At 39.8% G+C, this 16526-nt stretch overlaps 1 protein-coding gene and 2 long non-coding RNA genes across 4 annotated transcripts; 2 read left to right on the top strand and 1 right to left on the bottom strand.

Annotated features, from left to right (window-relative positions):
- Nucleotides 1-549: 549 nt before the first annotated feature.
- On the bottom strand, nucleotides 550-2771 carry LOC126603133 (uncharacterized). The gene is made up of 2 exons (XR_007616180.1): nucleotides 1855-2771; nucleotides 550-1139 (listed from the first exon to the last, which is right to left on the bottom strand). It is a non-coding gene; the product is annotated as an uncharacterized LOC126603133 (long non-coding RNA).
- Nucleotides 2772-2884: 113 nt separating this feature from the next.
- Nucleotides 2885-14519, top strand: LOC126603131 (aspartic proteinase 36-like). Of its 2 annotated transcripts, XM_050269875.1 has the most exons (13): nucleotides 2885-3293; nucleotides 3391-3511; nucleotides 3592-3636; nucleotides 3967-4394; nucleotides 4504-4660; nucleotides 5155-5237; nucleotides 12136-12232; nucleotides 12396-12468; nucleotides 12633-12839; nucleotides 13274-13398; nucleotides 13550-13651; nucleotides 13743-13840; nucleotides 14050-14519. In XM_050269875.1, the coding sequence occupies exons 1-13, from the start codon at nucleotides 3019-3021 to the stop codon at nucleotides 14216-14218; spliced, it is 1980 nt and encodes a 659-aa protein (XP_050125832.1). In that variant the 5' UTR covers nucleotides 2885-3018; the 3' UTR covers nucleotides 14219-14519. The 2 variants fall into 2 exon arrangements, with proteins under 2 accessions (XP_050125832.1, XP_050125833.1); XM_050269876.1 differs by lacking the exon at nucleotides 3592-3636.
- Nucleotides 5245-8594, top strand: LOC126603134 (uncharacterized). The gene is made up of 2 exons (XR_007616181.1): nucleotides 5245-7028; nucleotides 7160-8594. It is a non-coding gene; the product is annotated as an uncharacterized LOC126603134 (long non-coding RNA).
- Nucleotides 14520-16526: the final 2007 nt, after the last annotated feature.

Raw genomic sequence — 16526 nt, forward strand, 5'->3', positions numbered from 1 at the left:
CTTCCAAGAGTTGAGTCATTTAGAACCTATACGTCAATCATGCTTCATGCATGAGACATCAATATTCCCATGTCTGTGGATTGTCCTATCTGGGACGTGTATCCACGCGGCGACTGTCATGCTTCTGGCATGCAACAGTTATGCTTCGGGAATGCAATAGTTCAGTAGTGCCATATTATTCTTTTTCGAATAACTGAACCTTTTGAGTCTAAAAATCTGCCACGCTTCAGGCGTGCAACAGATAAATCATTTACTGTCTCATTATTTTATCCAACAGAGACATCAATTCTTGTAGGCACATTTGCAGTAAGTATATATGATTTCATCACTTTCGTTGCATCATTCAATTATTCATATTTCATTTTCTTATTGATTGCTTCGTGAATCAAAATAAGACAAATTCTCTTCGTTCTTCTGGAACGGTCTTTTCTCATCATTCTTTTGGAATGATATTTTCTCATCGTTCTTCTGGAACAATATTATTTTCTCCCCCTAATGGCAGGAAAATTGTCTTATCAAAATGACAGTCCGCAAACCATGCGGTAAACATATCCCCAATCAAGAATTCCAAATATTGAATGATAGATGGTGTTCAACATCAATGCCTAATCTGCAATGATGCCTCATTTCAGTACGTTGTGGCAGTCTTACAGGCACATAGACAACACAACTAAAAACTCGTAAATGTATAATGTTTGGTTGGTTCCAAACCCGAGTTGTACTGAGAAGTATTGATGGTCGGTAACATGTCTCAACCGAATTAATAATGCATCATGTAAAGTTTACATGTCCTCATGTAGAAAATTGGCAATTTCGTTTTCATGAGCAGAGCGCGGGAAATCAATTTCATTCGCTTAATAAAGGCTTCTGCTAAACCATTTTGAGTATGGACATAAGGAACTTCTGGTCCTTATTTAATAGTCTGTAAACTAAGACTCTTATGGCTTTTATTACAATTAAGTTAAGGCACTGCGGCACTTCAAACTTACGGTACTCATCTAGGAACTTCATGTCCTGATCTTCAGGATCAAGGGACTTCATGCCAGATCCTTTTGTATGATGGAACTTCGGGTCCAATCATTTTATATGATGAGGATCAAGAAACTGCAGGTTCTGATCTGATCAAGGAACTTCAGGTCCTGTATATACTCATAGTAACAAAAGATAAGTACAATAAATAAATTAAAGCACTAGGCGGTAATTCCAACCATAGTAAATAAATTGCATTTAAGTAAATAAAGCTTGTGACAAGGGCTTTAATTCAGCACCATTCACATAAATCAAAACTTAAAGCAGTAGGTGGTAAAACCGTCCATGATAAATAAATTGCTTTAAAGTAAATAGAACTTGTGACATGGGCTTTAAACCAACACCATGCACATAAATATCAAAGCTTTAAAGCACAGGGTAATAATGCTACCCACTGTAAATAAATTGCTTTAAATAAATAGAGCTTGTGAAAGTGTTTTAAGCCAACACCATTCACATAAATAAATATATATTTTCGTTTCTTATTCATTCACATGGTGCCGTGTACCATCCAATAATATTTGTTCTTTTCTCCTTTTGTGACAACATCATGCACCAAAAATCCACCTTTCCAATTTTTTTTTTATTTTTTTTATTTTTTTTTTCTTTTCAGAATGGTGCAACTCACTTCCAAAACCTTTTTGTTTTCTTTAAATAGTCCAACCGACACACCATCCATTTGCTCCCTTTTTCAATTTATATATGTATATTTTTCTTTCTTTCCAACTACCCAAAATAATCACACTTTTCTTTGTCTGCCACTTATAAGAAGATCAAACCGTTAGATTTAACTCAAAATTTAGTATGATATGGATAAGAAGATACCAAACAACTTTCGTGAAGAAACAGTTTCGAGCTGAGATTCTGAAAATGAAGGTTTGGTACTCATAAGATGGCTGTCCAGTTTTCTGCGGAAATGGAAGCTGAGTTGAAGTTTCAGTCATCTACGACGATCGCACCGTTGACAATTTCTGAAATTTGGATATGTTCTAGGTACTAGGCGGACAAACAACTTTCAAGAAGAAAGTATTTCAATCGGATGTCAGGAAGTTGGAGTTCAGTGGCTATTTACATGGCTGCCAAATTTTCTGCGGATTTTGAGTCTGTAGTATTATTTCTAAGATATGGAATGATTTAACCGTTGGATGGTTCTGGAATTTTGATATGTTATGGGAGAGAGGATAAGGAACAACTTTTATGAAGGAATGGTTTCTGTATGAGCACTGGAAGTTGAAGTTTCAAAGCTCATATGATCGTCGGATTTTCTGCCAATAATAATGACAATACTTATATAACCACATGTATATTTACTTCAAGAAAATTAGTCATTTAGAGATATGAGAATGAAATGAAAAGATTTTCTTATCTGTGAGATTCCAGCCGATAGATGTGAGAGGTAAGTAGTGCTTTCCACCGACATGAGAGCTTCTCGTGCTGATAACGTGTTGTAAAATCGACTGTGGGTGCAGTGGAATAAATGAAACAAGACACAAAATTTACGAGGTTCCTCTACAGTCAGTGTGACTGGAGTACGTCTTCGGGGCAGTGGTGCTTTCATTATAATTTAGAATAATAGGAGTACAAAGATAACTCTCTCTATTATCTCCTCTTATCTTCCTCTATTCTCTCTCTTCCTCTTCCTTCCTTCCTCTCTTCCTTTCCCGTAAACTCCTCTCACTTCATCTCCTCTTCTTCCTTTATATAAACAAAATAAAGCACTATTCACTTTACAAATTTTCCACAAATGAATAGTGATAATACTGTGCATAAATAGTAACAAACTATTCATGTGGACATCCACATAATATTTACAACATCTTTTTTTATGTGAGTAATCTTAATTTGGTCAGAAACTGAAAAAACGAAATTTGGTGTTGTGCACGACCACGCTGGCTTCCCTCTTCCCTCCCTTCTCAAAAAGCTCTCTTCTTTCCACTCGATTTCTGATCTGGCATTTCCGCCACCACTCCTCATTTTCCAGCTGCACCAATGGTAGCAACACCGCTCCACCTCCCCACCTCCGCCGTCCTCCTCCTATTCTTCTTAGAGATGGAGCTTTTGTGTCTGGTCTCGCCCAATCCCAGCAGCCCCGCCCCCCTTCTCCACTCACTCCCAGCCATGGTCTTACCTCTCTACCACTTCACTCCCAATTCGTCGTCCCGGACCTCATCGTTATCCAATCCTCGGCGCCTCCTCGGGAGATCGGAGTCCCTCAGCCGGCCCAATGCCCGCATGAGCCTCTACGACGATCTCCTCCGCAACGGGTACGCTACATTTCTCCTTTTAATTTTCGGTTTGAGTTTATGATCGGTAATTTTTGGATTGGGATTGAAATTTGTGTGGTGGTGGTGGCGGAGACAGGTACTATACAACGCGGCTCTGGATCGGAACGCCTCCGCAGAAGTTTGCTCTAATTGTGGATACCGGGAGCACTGTGACCTATGTACCTTGCTCTTCTTGCAAACAGTGCGGCAGACACCAGGTAATTTCTTCATCCACTACTGAATTTTCTCTACTCTGGAAACGTTCATGTAGTGATGCGAAATAGGAATGTTGATGTAGGGTCTTCTGTTGATTTCAAAGCCGTTAGTTGCAGCTAGCTACATTGTGAGTCTCTCATCAGATCTTAGTCTTACACTGAGTAATGAGGCTAATGTAAATGATGCTCACCTTGTTAAGGCTAAGAAACATAACCCAAGATATTACATAATCACACGGAAAAACTAGACCGAAGACTCGGCGGACTATTTTTGGGTGAAGGCAGTCGATCATGATCACTCTATAACCAAATACAATAGTCAGATTAACAACATTGAAGTTGCTTATTTCTGTTTAGTAAAAGTTTCTTGAATACTTAGTACCTTTTGTATGCAGGGGAAACTCGATAGATTTCAGGTTTTAAACTCTGTTAATGTTCTGTTTTTAATTTTCCATCAGGACCCCAAATTTGATCCAGAAGCCTCGAACACTTACCAAGCTGTCAAATGCAACATAGATTGCAATTGTGATAATCAGAGGGTGAATTGTATTTACGAGAGGCAATATGCCGAAATGAGTAGTAGCAGTGGGGTGCTTGGTGAGGATCTTATATCATTTGGCAATCAAAGTGAACTACCACCTCAACGTGCAGTTTTCGGTTGTGAAAATTTTGAAACTGGTGACCTTTACAGCCAGCCTGCTGATGGCATAATGGGATTGGGCCGTGGTGATCTTAGTGTGGTTGACCAACTAGTTGATAAAAGTGTAATAAGTGATTCTTTCTCATTATGTTATGGTGGAATGGACATTGGTGGAGGTGCAATGGTTCTTGGTGGTTTTTCAGCCCCATCAGACATGGTCTTCACTCATTCAAACCCAGTACGAAGGTGTGTGGTTTTGAAAAATTTATCTTACATAGATTGCAAAATGTCCAATTTCCTAAAAACTACAATCTATACATCTCACACATTTACTCTAGTTTCGGGATGGCAACAGTCCATACTACAATATTGATTTGAAGGAGATGCATGTCGCGGGAAAGCGATTGCCTTTGAATCCAAATGTCTTTGATGGAAAACATGGAACAGTCTTGGACAGTGGTACAACATATGCATACCTACCAGAAGCAGCATTTCTTGCATTTAAGGATGCTGTAAGATTTTTCTGCCCTTTAGATTAAATTTTAACTTAATCTTCATACAAGACCATATAATACAATATTTTTACTAATACTCAATCTTTTAGATGATACCTTGCATTTATTTCTAATTGATAATGATTGAAAATTCACTTTTTGAATTTTAAGTAAATGAGCATTTGGTCAACTAGAACTGACAGAAAGGACGATCTGGTCTGAGTTAATGGAAATAATTAAATCAACTAGAAATTACATTATACACTTCATTGTAGTTAGGGTGGAATACTTGCACTTCCTCATTTGAAATGAATCATAGCATATGAAACACTTTGGTTTATCTGAAAATTCCTTCCTGTTTATTTTTGGCTGGCTGCATGCAGGTTTAGTTATCATTTATTTCATCGTATTATTCAATTTCTTTTTTTCATTGAGTGCACAATCAGAGTATTATCAGGGTCTCAAAATTTATTGTTTTTACTTCTTTTTCTCCCTGGTATGCATGTGTGCAGATCATGAAAGAGCTTAATTCCCTCGAGCAAATCCGTGGCCCTGATCCAAATTATAACGATATATGTTTTTCAACTGCTGGAAGGTATACAAGTTTAAATGGTTCAGATAATTTAAATGCCTTTTCTAGTGAAAACCAAATTATAAGAAACTGTATTGAGGCCACAAATGTAAAATCAACATTTTCAAATTTTTATTTGCTTAAATACAACAACAACAACAAAGCCTTTTCCCACTAAGTGGGGTCGGCTATGTGAATCCTAGAATGCCATGGCGCTCGATTTTGTGTCATGTCCTCCGTTAGATCCAAGTACTCTAAGTCTTTTCTTAGGGTCTCTTCCAAAGTTGTCCTAGGTCTTCCTCTACCCCTTCGGCTCTGAACCTCTGTCCCGTAGTCACATCTTCGAACTAGAGCGTCAGTAGGCCTTCTTTGCACATGTGCAACCCACTCATTCCTAATCTTATCCTTTCTCGTGAGCCCACACCTCCAACAAAGCATCCTCATCTCCGCTACACCCATTTTGTGTACGTGTTGATGCTTCACCGCCCAACATTCTGTGCCATATAGCATCGCCGACCTTATTGTTGTCCTATAAAATTTTCCATTGAGCTTTAGTGGTATACGACGGTCACACAACCCGCCGGATGCACTCTTCCACTTCATTCATCCAGCTTGTATTCCATATATTTTGTCTTTGATCGGCTTAGGCGAAAACCTTTAGATTCCAACACTTCTCTCCAAGGTTAAGCTTCGCATTTACCCCTTCCTGAGTTTCATCTATCAACCCTATATCGTCTGCGAAAAGCATACACCAAGGAATAACATCTTGAATATGTCCTGTTAACTCATCCATTACCAATGCAAAAAGGTAAGGACTTAAGGATTGTTGATGCACAAAATCAGTGAGGACTTTGGTACAACAGAAAGTATTAAGTTTGTGACCTTCGCTAGATTGCTCCGGTCATTAGTGTGGATAAGTATGTAAAAGGATAGAGACAGGAGAGCAAACACAAGATGTACGTGGTTCACCCAGATTGGCTACGTCCACGGAGTAGAGGAGTTCTCATTAATTGTGAAGGGTTTACACAAGTACATAGGTTCAAGCTCTCCTTTAGTGGGTACAAGTGAATGATTTAGTACAAATGGCATTAGGAAATATTTTGGGAGAATGATCTCCTTTAATAGAAGAGAGTTTCTAGCCTTATTCTGACATTGACACGTGTCGTGTTGTGATTGGCTTTCGATGTTAACACGTGTCACGCTATGATTTGCTTCTGATGTTAACACGTGTCGCTCTGTGATTGGCCTCCTGGTTGGAGAGGAAGCTCCTCGGTTGGGGACTTGCAAGATCCAAGCTTCTAAGTATCGAAGTGTGGTATCGTCTTCACTTGCCTTATCTGTCTCGTAGGTAGATGTGGCATCTTCTCTGGAAGTACTCTTCCTCCGTCCAGGGGTGGTATCTTTAACTGGTGGAGATGCACAAGTTAATGTATCAATTTCACTTGAAGCTTGTAATTTCAGGCTTGGTCAAGCGCGATACAAACCATGTAGTAGGAGTCCCCCAAGTCACCGAGCTAGGGGATCTGCTGAAAGAGGTGACAGACAAGGTAAGCAATCAGAGCTCCAAGCAATCAGTCCCAGATCAGAAGTTTGATTTCGAGTTCCGGCTGATTGTTTTCATTCTTCTTATCTTGCAGGCAGCATGAAGGATAAAGAGAAGAAAATGAGAAGAGATGATATGAGATACTTTTGCTTTTGAAGAAGTAACTTTCCACAAGCTTATTCTTGAATTGGGCTGGAGGGTTTTCTGGTTACCTCCAGAGTATAAGGCCGACTGAAGAATTTGAGGGTCAAAACAAGTCCATCAAATCTAGAGTACGTTCGACCCTGCTGATATGGGATACTTTTGCTGTTGACAAAGTAGTGGAAGTATCGGCACGTGTTCTGTTATGCTTGTCTCCACATGCTTCCTTGTATCCTTCTCACTTGCCCTATCTATTCCTCAGGCAGATGTGGTATCTTCTCTGGAAGCATAAGATGTTGAAGATGAGTACTCGAGAGCAATGCCAAGTAAGTAATCAGGTAAGGGGTTCCAGGCAGTCAGTCCCTAACAACAAGTACTAATGCTATTCATTTACCCTTCTTGGTCATAGCACTGTAGTGGGAGCTGCTAGTTTCACGTGTTTTAACTCTGTCAGAGCACTTTGAAAAAGTGGTCTGTGGTATCTGGAAAGCTGATGTTGCATGTGAAGATTACAGACAAGCTTTATCTAAGGAGATCTGGCTCTCGAAGTTGAGAAAGCAGGTGCCTCTTTGATTTCTCTGATCGGCCCTTGTGGTCTCTGAGCAGCCCAGCTTTTGAGAAAGCAAGCCTCTTCGATTTTTGAGATCGGTCGTCGTGGTCTTTGAGCAGCCCAGCTTTTGAGAAAGCAAACGCCTCTTCGATCTCTGAGATCAGCCCTCGTGGTCTTTGAGCAGCCCAGCTTTTGAGAAAGCAAACGCCTCTTCGATTTCTGAGCAGGCGCCTCTTCGATTTCTGAATCTCCGTCGAGTGCAGATTTTTATAGAGGCTGGCATTAAGTTCCAAAGCACATATGAATCTCCACCAGTAGAAGCTCCCTTCTTGCACTTATAAGATCTTGATTTGTCCGACCTCTTCTCTTTTCAACACGTTTGAAAATGTCTGGCCCTTCCGACCGTCGTTTTGACTTGAACCTTGGTGAAGACGCAGCCGCGCCTTCTCTAGACAACATATGGCGCCCATCCTTCTTATCCCCTACTGGTCCTCTTACTATTGGGGATTCCGTGATAAAGAATGATATGACCACTGCGGTGGTGGCCAGGAACATTCTCACTCCCAAAGATAACATATTTCTTTCCAAACGGTCTGATGAGTTGGCTGTTAAGGATTCTCTGGCTCTCAATGTTCAGTGTGCAGGTTCTGTGTCGAATATGGCCCAACGTCTATTTGCTCGAACCCGCCAAGTTGAATCATTGGTGGCTGAAGTAATGAGTCTCAAGCAGGAGATTAGAGGGCTCAAGCATGAGAATAAACAGTTGCACAGGCTCGCACATGACTATGCTACAAACATGAAGAGGAAGCTTGACCATATGAAGGAATCTGATGGTCTGATTTTACTTGATCATCAGAGGTTTGTGGGTTTGTTCTAAAGGCATTTATTGCCTTCGTCTTCTGGGGCTGTACCACGTAATGAAGCTCCAAATGATCAGCCTCCGATGCCTCTTCCTTCTAGGGTTTTGTTCAGTACTGAGGCTTCGAATGATCACCCTCCAGTGCCTTCTCTTTATGGGGCTCTACCGACTGCTGAGACTTCTCCTAAACAACCTTTGTGAAGGCCCCCTCTTGTTTGTTTATTTTGACTCATGTATATGTACATATTTGTAACTTATCGGAGATATCAATAAATAAGCTTTGCTTCATTTCAACGTATTGTGTTAAATACACCAAAGCCTTCTTCACTAAGTTCTTTGAATTTTTCTTTTGTTGAAGCTTGTATGTTGAAGCTTTGTGAGTGAAGCATATAGGTTGAGGTAGTATTCCCTTAATTTCTCGAATGAGGAAAACTTCTCGGTTGGAGACTTGAAAAATCCAAGTCACTGAGTGGGGTCGGCTATATGAATCTTAGAACGTCATTGTGCTCGATCCTGTGTCATGTCCTCCGTTAGATCCAAGTACTCTAAGTCTTTTCTTAGAGTCTCTTCCAAAGTTTTCCTAGGCCTTCCTCTACCCCTTCGGCCCTGAACCTCTTATCCCGTAGTCGCATCTTCTAACCGGAGCGTCAGTAAGCCTTCTTTGCACATGTCCAAACCACCATAACCGATTTTCTCTCAGCTTTCCTACAATTTCGACTACTCCTACTTTACCTCGGACATCCTCATTCCTAATCTTATCCTTTCTCGTGTGCCCACACATTCAACGAAACATCCTCATCTCTGCTACACCCATTTTGTGTACGTGTTAATGCTTCACCGCCCAACATTCTGTGCCATACAGCATCGCCGGCCTTATTGCCATCCTATAAAATTTTCCCTTGAGCTTCAGTGGCATACGGCGGTCACACAACACGCCGGATGCACTCTTTCACTTCATCCATCCAACTTGTATTCTATGGTTGAGATCTCCATCTAATTCTCCGTTCTTTTGCAAGATAGATCCTAGGTAGCGAAAGCAGTCGCTCTTTGGTATTTCTTGATCTCCGATCCTCACCCCTAACTCATTTTGGCCTCCATTTGCACTGAACTTGCACTCCATATATTCTGTCTTTGATCGGCTTAGGCGAAGACCTTTAGATTCCAACATTTCTCTCCAAAAGTTAAGCTTCACATTTACCCCTTCCTGAGTTTCATCTATCAACACTATATCGTCTGTGAAAAGCATACACCAAGGAATATCATCTTGAATATGTCCTGTTAACTCATCCATTACCAACGCAAAAAGGTAAGGACTTAAGGATGAGCCTTGATGTAATCCTATAGTTATGGGGAAGCTTTCGGTTTGTCCTTCATGAGTTCTTACGGCAGTCTTTGCTCCTTCATACATATTCTTTATAGCTTGGATATATGCTACTCGTACTCCTTTCTTCTCCAAAATCCTCCAGAGAATGTCTCTTGGGACCATATCATACGCTTTTTCCAAATCTATAAAGACCATGTGTAAATCCTTTTTCCCTCTATATCTTTCCATCAATCTTCGTAAGAGATAGATTACCTCCATGGTTGAGCGTCCTGGCATGAACCCGAATTGGTTGTCCAAAACCCATGTCTCTTGCCTCAATCTATGCTCAATGACTCTCTCCCAGAGCTTCATTGTATGACTCATTAGCTTAATACCCCTATAGTTCATGCAATTTTGTACGTCGCCCTTATTCTTGTAGATAGGCACCAAAGTGCTCTTTCGCCACTCATTTGGCATCTTTTTCGTTTTCAAAATCCTATTGAAAAGGTCAGTGAGCCATGCTATACTTGTCTTTCCCAAGACTTTCCACACTTCGATCGGTATATCATCTGGGCCCACTGCTTTTCTATGCTTCATCTTCTTCAAAGCTACAACCACTTCTTCCTTCCTGATTCGACGATAAAATGAGTAGTTTCTACACTTTTCTGAGTTACTCAACTCCCCTAAAGAAGTACTCCTTTCATGTCCTTCATTGAAAGATTATGAAAATAACCTCTCCATCTGTCTTTGATCGCGTTCTCTATAGCAAGAACCTTTCCATCCTCATCCTTGATGCACCTCACTTGGTTTAGGTCCCTTGTCTTCTTTTCCTTTGCTCTAGCTAGTTTATAGATATCCAACTCTCCTTCTTTGGTATCTAGTCGCTTATACATATCATCATAAGCCACTAACTTAGCTTCTCTCACAGCTTTCTTCGCCTCTTGCTTCGCTCTTCTATACCTTTCACCATTTTCATCGGTCCTATCCTTGTATAAGACTTTACAACATTCCTTCTTAACCTTCATCTTTGTTTGTACCTCCTCATTCCACCACCAAGATTCCTTTTGGTGTGGAGCAAAGCCCTTGGATTCTCCTAATACCTCTTTTGCTATTTTTCGGATACAACTATCCATGGAATCCCACCTTTGGCTATCTTCCGCCTCTCTATCCCACACACACTGGGTGATTACTTTCTCTTTGAAAATGGCTTGTTTTTCTCCTTTTAGATTCCACCATCTAGTCCTTGGGCACTTCCAAGTCTTGTTCTTTTTTCTCACTCTTTTGATATGTACATCCATCACCAACAAGCGATGTTGATTAGCCAAGCTCTCTCCCGGTATAACTTTGCAATCCTTACAAGTTATACGATCCCCTTTCCTCATTAGAAGAAAATCTATTTGTGTTTTTGACGACCCACTCTTGTAGGTGATCACATGTTCTTCTCTCTTCTTAAAGAAGGTGTTGGCTAAGAAGAGATCATATGTCATTGCAAAATCCAAGATAGCTTCCCCATCCTCGTTTCTCTCCCCAAAACCATGGCCACCATGAAAACCTCCATAGTTGCGTGTCTCCTTGCCCACGTGTCCATTTAAATCTCCTTCTATAAATAACTTTTCCATCTGAGCAATTCCTTGCACCAAGTCTCCAAGGTCTTCCCAAAATTTCTCCTTCGAACTCGTATCCAACCCTACTTGAGGTGCGTACGCACTAATCACATTGATGAGTTCTTGTCCTATTACAATCTTGATTGTCATGATTCTATCTCCTACCCTCTTAACATTTACAACATCTTATGTCAAGGTCTTGTCCACGATGATGCCAACACCGTTTCTCGTTCTATATGTGCCCCGAATACCAGAGTTTAAACCCTGAGTTTTCTAGATCCTTTGCCTTAAGACCAACCCACTTAGTTTCTTGTAGGCACATAATATTTATCCTTCTCCTCACCATAACTTCCACTACTTCCATAGATTTTCCCGTTAGGGTTCCTATATTCGATGTTCCTAAACGCATTCTACTCTCTTGAACTCTACCCTTCTGTCCTAACTTCTTCAACCTCCCTCGTCTAATAGGATCAAAGTACTTCTTTTGTGTGTCCTGTGTAAAGTTGATAGGAGCATATGCTCCCAAACAACTTTGAGTGGAGTCGTTCGAGAAGAAGTTTCTATGGCCCCCTTGCTCATTTAACACTGCATCCGGGTGCCGATGGAGATACAGCGACCCTTACTCACTTATCATTGTGCTCGGGCCACACAACGCGCCACTTACGGGTGACGCCCTAGCTTTAGCGCGATTTCGTTCTAGATTCATTTCCATAAGAATTCGACGTAAACTAGGAGTGCCGGCTGTCGACTACCTGACGCCCTCCTCCTCCTCCTTTATCCAGGCTTGGGACCGGCAATGTAAGATAAACTTACACAGGCGGAGTTAAATTTTTATTTGCTTAAATATGCAAATAAATTGTGTGTAAGGTCCAACCACTAAATGCTCAAGTTTCTTTCTAATGATTTCTCAATGTTGGTTCAGTGATATCTCCTACCCATCAGACACCTTTCCAGCAGTTGACATGGTATTTGGCAATGGGCAGAAGCTGACACTATCTCCTGAAAATTATTTATTCAGGGTAAGTGATTGAAGTTTAAGCTCTGTACCTCTCTGAATATAGTTGTTTTTTGGAAATGTAAACACGATTTGTAATTTTTATTATAGAACTTTGTGCTTTTTCCATTGGTTTTGTCACTAATTATTTGTTTTTCTGCTGTGTTGTATTATTATCAATTATGAAGCATTCAAAGGTCCCGGGTGCATACTGCCTGGGGATTTTTCAAAACGGAAAGGATCCAACTACTCTTCTTGGAGGTATATGCTTTAGAAAGGTCCATAGTTCTCCATCCCACTTGTATGTGTGTGTGTGTGTGTGTACATGTGTTGCCTGTTTCATGTAATAGTATCAAATTTGTCTCGTTTAGGTTTTTACAGTACTTTTAATTAATTTTGTCATGCAAAAATCATTTTCTTGATAGGAATTGTTGTCCGCAATACTCTTGTAACGTATGACCGTGAGCATTCCAAGATTGGTTTCTGGAAAACTAATTGTTCAGAGTTGTGGGAAAGACTTAACGAATCTGTTTCGCCTCGGCCAATGCCTCCTGCTTCAGATGAAAATAATTCAACTACAGAAGGAATGCCTACATTAGCTCCAAATGGAGCACCACCTTATGCACTTCCAGGTGGTGTAAACTTGCGACCTTTTGAGTAGGCTTTTATGCTACATTGGTTCTAAACTATTCTGAGTCTCTTTTCGCAGATGTGGATGATTCATCTGTCACTTGACCTTAAAGTAAACTTTTATTTATAACATACTGTAGTTGTTATAGCAGTTTAATCAAAGTTATTAGGTGTCTTTTCCATTTACCCAAATCAAATTGTGAAAATGGAGATACATTATAAAACGAGATTAAAGTGAAAATTATATTTTTGTGGACACTCTTCTCTACTTCAGTTCTACTTTTGCACCAGTCTGTTAATTATTTCTCATTATCTTTATATTTTTTTTGTGATTTTGTGCTGCACTGTTTTCATAAATGAAAGTACGTCTGTTTGCAACCTCTTTTTTGTTTTGTGTTAAGACAGAATTATAATACTTCTTAACCTTGATGAACAGGGGAACAGAAAATTGGAAAAATAACATTTGACATGTCATTGAACATCAGCTACTCTGATCTGAAGCCCCACATCACAGAACTAGCTGAATTTATAGCTCAGGAATTAGAAGTTAATACATCACAGGTCTGGCAAAAAACCATATGCGAACATTCAATTGATATTTGCTTTATAATTTCTTACTAACAGTTCAAGTTCATATCTGTATATAATGAAGTTTTATGATGTTTAAGTCCACCTTAACCTTAAGTTGTCAATTTCGAATTGATGGTTTCAGGTCCATTTGTTGAAATTTACTACCAGTGGAAACGACTCCCTCGTTAGATGGGCCATATTTCCTGCAGGTTCTACTGACAGTATTTCTAATACAACTGCGGTGGTAAGTTTGCCCTGATGAATTGCAGTTAGTGACTGTGCCATTGCCGAGGTTTATAACTGTTTGCAAGCTTGATGATCTGTTCTGCCTGCAGGGTATAATTTCCAAGCTTTCCGAACATCATTTGAAGTTTCCTGTTATGTTTGGAACTTATGAGTTGCTTGGATGGAATGTTGAGACTAAGGACAAACGGTACGTTATATTATTTTTACTTTCTAAGGTCTTTTTTGTCTGAGATCACATTATTTCTTTTGTGATGATTTCCCATTCTATACAAGAATCTAAACAGAATCTCCCACATGAATGTTGGCATATAGATAACGAATTAGCTATCTATATACAGATCACAGTATCATAAGTAGCCTCTTTTGTAATATCTTGTTCTTCCCAAAATTCAACAGGTCATGGTGGCAGCGGAGTTATCTGGTGATTCTATCAATGTTAGGAATTCTAGTTATTGCACTAGCAGTTGTTGGATTTTGGTTTATGTGGAAACGTCGCCAACAAACAGTCAATCCCTACAAGCCTGTCAATGTTGCCGTACCAGAGCAAGAACTCCAGCCCCTATGAAAATTCGGGAGTTGTCTTTGCTCGTGGTTGGCACGTCTGCCATTTGCATTTTGATTCACATGATAACCAAAACCAAAATTCTGGAATCACAATTTGCTCGATTGGTCAAGATTCTTGTGCCATATGATGAATCATTCTTTGCAATACCCATAAAACCCAGATAGTAGAACGAGAGGTATACGTAGAACTACTCACACTTTGGTTCTGTAAACATCATTGAAGTTGTATGTGAATGTTGTAACATACAAGTGAATCAATAGTTTTCCCCAATAAGGTCCTTTTTTTTTAGCCGACGTTTAAATTGTTGTTCATATTCTTTTTCATTTCTACCAGGTACCTTCTAACGTTACATGTTGTAGCTATTGTCACATTCCGTCATGCATCAAAGAAATTTTTTTCCTCTTTGGGTCCATATATATGTCGAGAACTCAAAAGAGTAACGAATGGATTATATTTTCTAACCATATTTACCTGATCACATTTTCGGTTCAGCAACGGGTTCATTTTAAAAGTACTTTTAAAATGACTGGCATAGCTTTTAGAGAAAATGATTTTGGGTTTCAAAAGTACTTGAAGTATGTGTTTCTTTCAGGATTCACTTGCGTTTTTATTAATGATTGATTCTGAAAGCGTTTTTATTAATGATTGATTCTAAAAGCATTTTTATTAAAAACGCTTTCAGTCATTTTAGAAAAACTTTCAAATGAGTACTAGAATTTTGCTTTTTGCTATGCCGTTACATGTGGCGGTGGCTAGCTTTAGGTTTGTATATGTGGTCTTGAATTTATGTTTGTAGATGTCTTGAATTCCCCTTTACATGTATAGTTGTTGATGTTGATGATCTATGTGCTTTTTATTGGATTTGGATCCCATCCGGACCCTCTTTGTGAGGATCCTCACATCCTATCCATTCATCGAACGTTGTGCGGCCATAAATCATTTTGAATTTTTTATTTTAAATTAAACACAAATAGTACCCAACGAAAATTGGTCACACGATGTACGATATAGGATATGAGGATCCTAGGGATCCTCATCCTTTATTTTGGTCAATTGAGTGAGAAAAACTCAAGTGTAACGGGTGCATTCTCTTGACAAGACAACTCATATAAGGATGGTATTCCTCCCCTGTTCTTCAAAAAATTCTGGGGTATCGTCCGCCCAGATATTTTCTCAGTTGTTCTTTCATTTCTGGGCTTGGGTAGAATGCTAAAGAAGATTAATTACACTTATATGGCTTTAATCCCTAAGCAAAAAGAAACCAACCGAGATGGCTCACCTCCACCCCATCAGTTTGTGCAACGTAGTTTACAAGATCACATCCAAGGTTTTGACCAATCGTTTGAAACTAATCATTCCCGCCTCGTTTTTTATCAGCAGAGCGCTTTATCCCTGGAAGGCTCATTTCTAATAACACAACCTTGGCTTCTAAGGTTGCTTATTTCCTCTTCAAGAGAAAACAAGAAAAAAAAGGCTTTATGGCTATCAAATTGGACATGAGTAAGGCCTATGACTGTGTGGAATGGTGTTCCTTAATGGGAGTTTTGGAAACTTTGGGTTTTCCTCATAGATGGGTTGATCTACTCATGGTGTGTGTCTCGACCATATCATATTCTATTATGATCAATGGTTCGCCGCGGGGCTACATCCATCCAAAACAGGGGCTTCGTTAAGGCGACCCAAGCTCCCTTATCTCTTCTTGCTTTGTGCCAAGGTTTATTGGCCATGTTGTCTAAGTGTGTCGCTGATGGGTGTTTACACGTGGTCAATATCTGCCAAGGTGCTCCAACATCAGCCACCTTTTTTTGCCGATGATAGCCTTCTTTTCGCCAAGGCTTTACCGAGGATTGCAAACAAATCATGGATGTACTGCATTGCTATGAAATAGCTTATGGCGAGCTGGTTAATTACCAAAAGAATGTTGTGTGTTTTAGTCAGAACGTCAAGTCACTTGATCAGTTCCTTTTGAGCAATGGTTTGGGTGTGCAATGGGTTGATAGGCACGAACAATATTTGGGTTTTCCTACCTTGGTTGGTCGTAACAAAGGGGCTTGCTTTAGTCATATACATGAGCATATTTGGAAACGTCTCCATGGCTGGAAGGGTAGACTAATGAGTGCAGTTGGTCATGAAATCTGTGGATGCAAATTTCTGTCATCTTCTCCTTTGACGAAAATGCACCTGCAAAATAATAACACCTAAGATTAAGGCCAAAAGTCTCACGCACCCATGATGAATCTCCGATGCCAAAGTTAGAATTCTGAAGAAAAAAAATGTGTTTAAGAGTTTGTAGGTAGCAAATGGCTTC

This window comes from Malus sylvestris, chromosome 15, assembly GCF_916048215.2.
Source record: "Malus sylvestris chromosome 15, drMalSylv7.2, whole genome shotgun sequence".
Taxonomy (NCBI): Eukaryota; Viridiplantae; Streptophyta; class Magnoliopsida; order Rosales; family Rosaceae; genus Malus; species Malus sylvestris.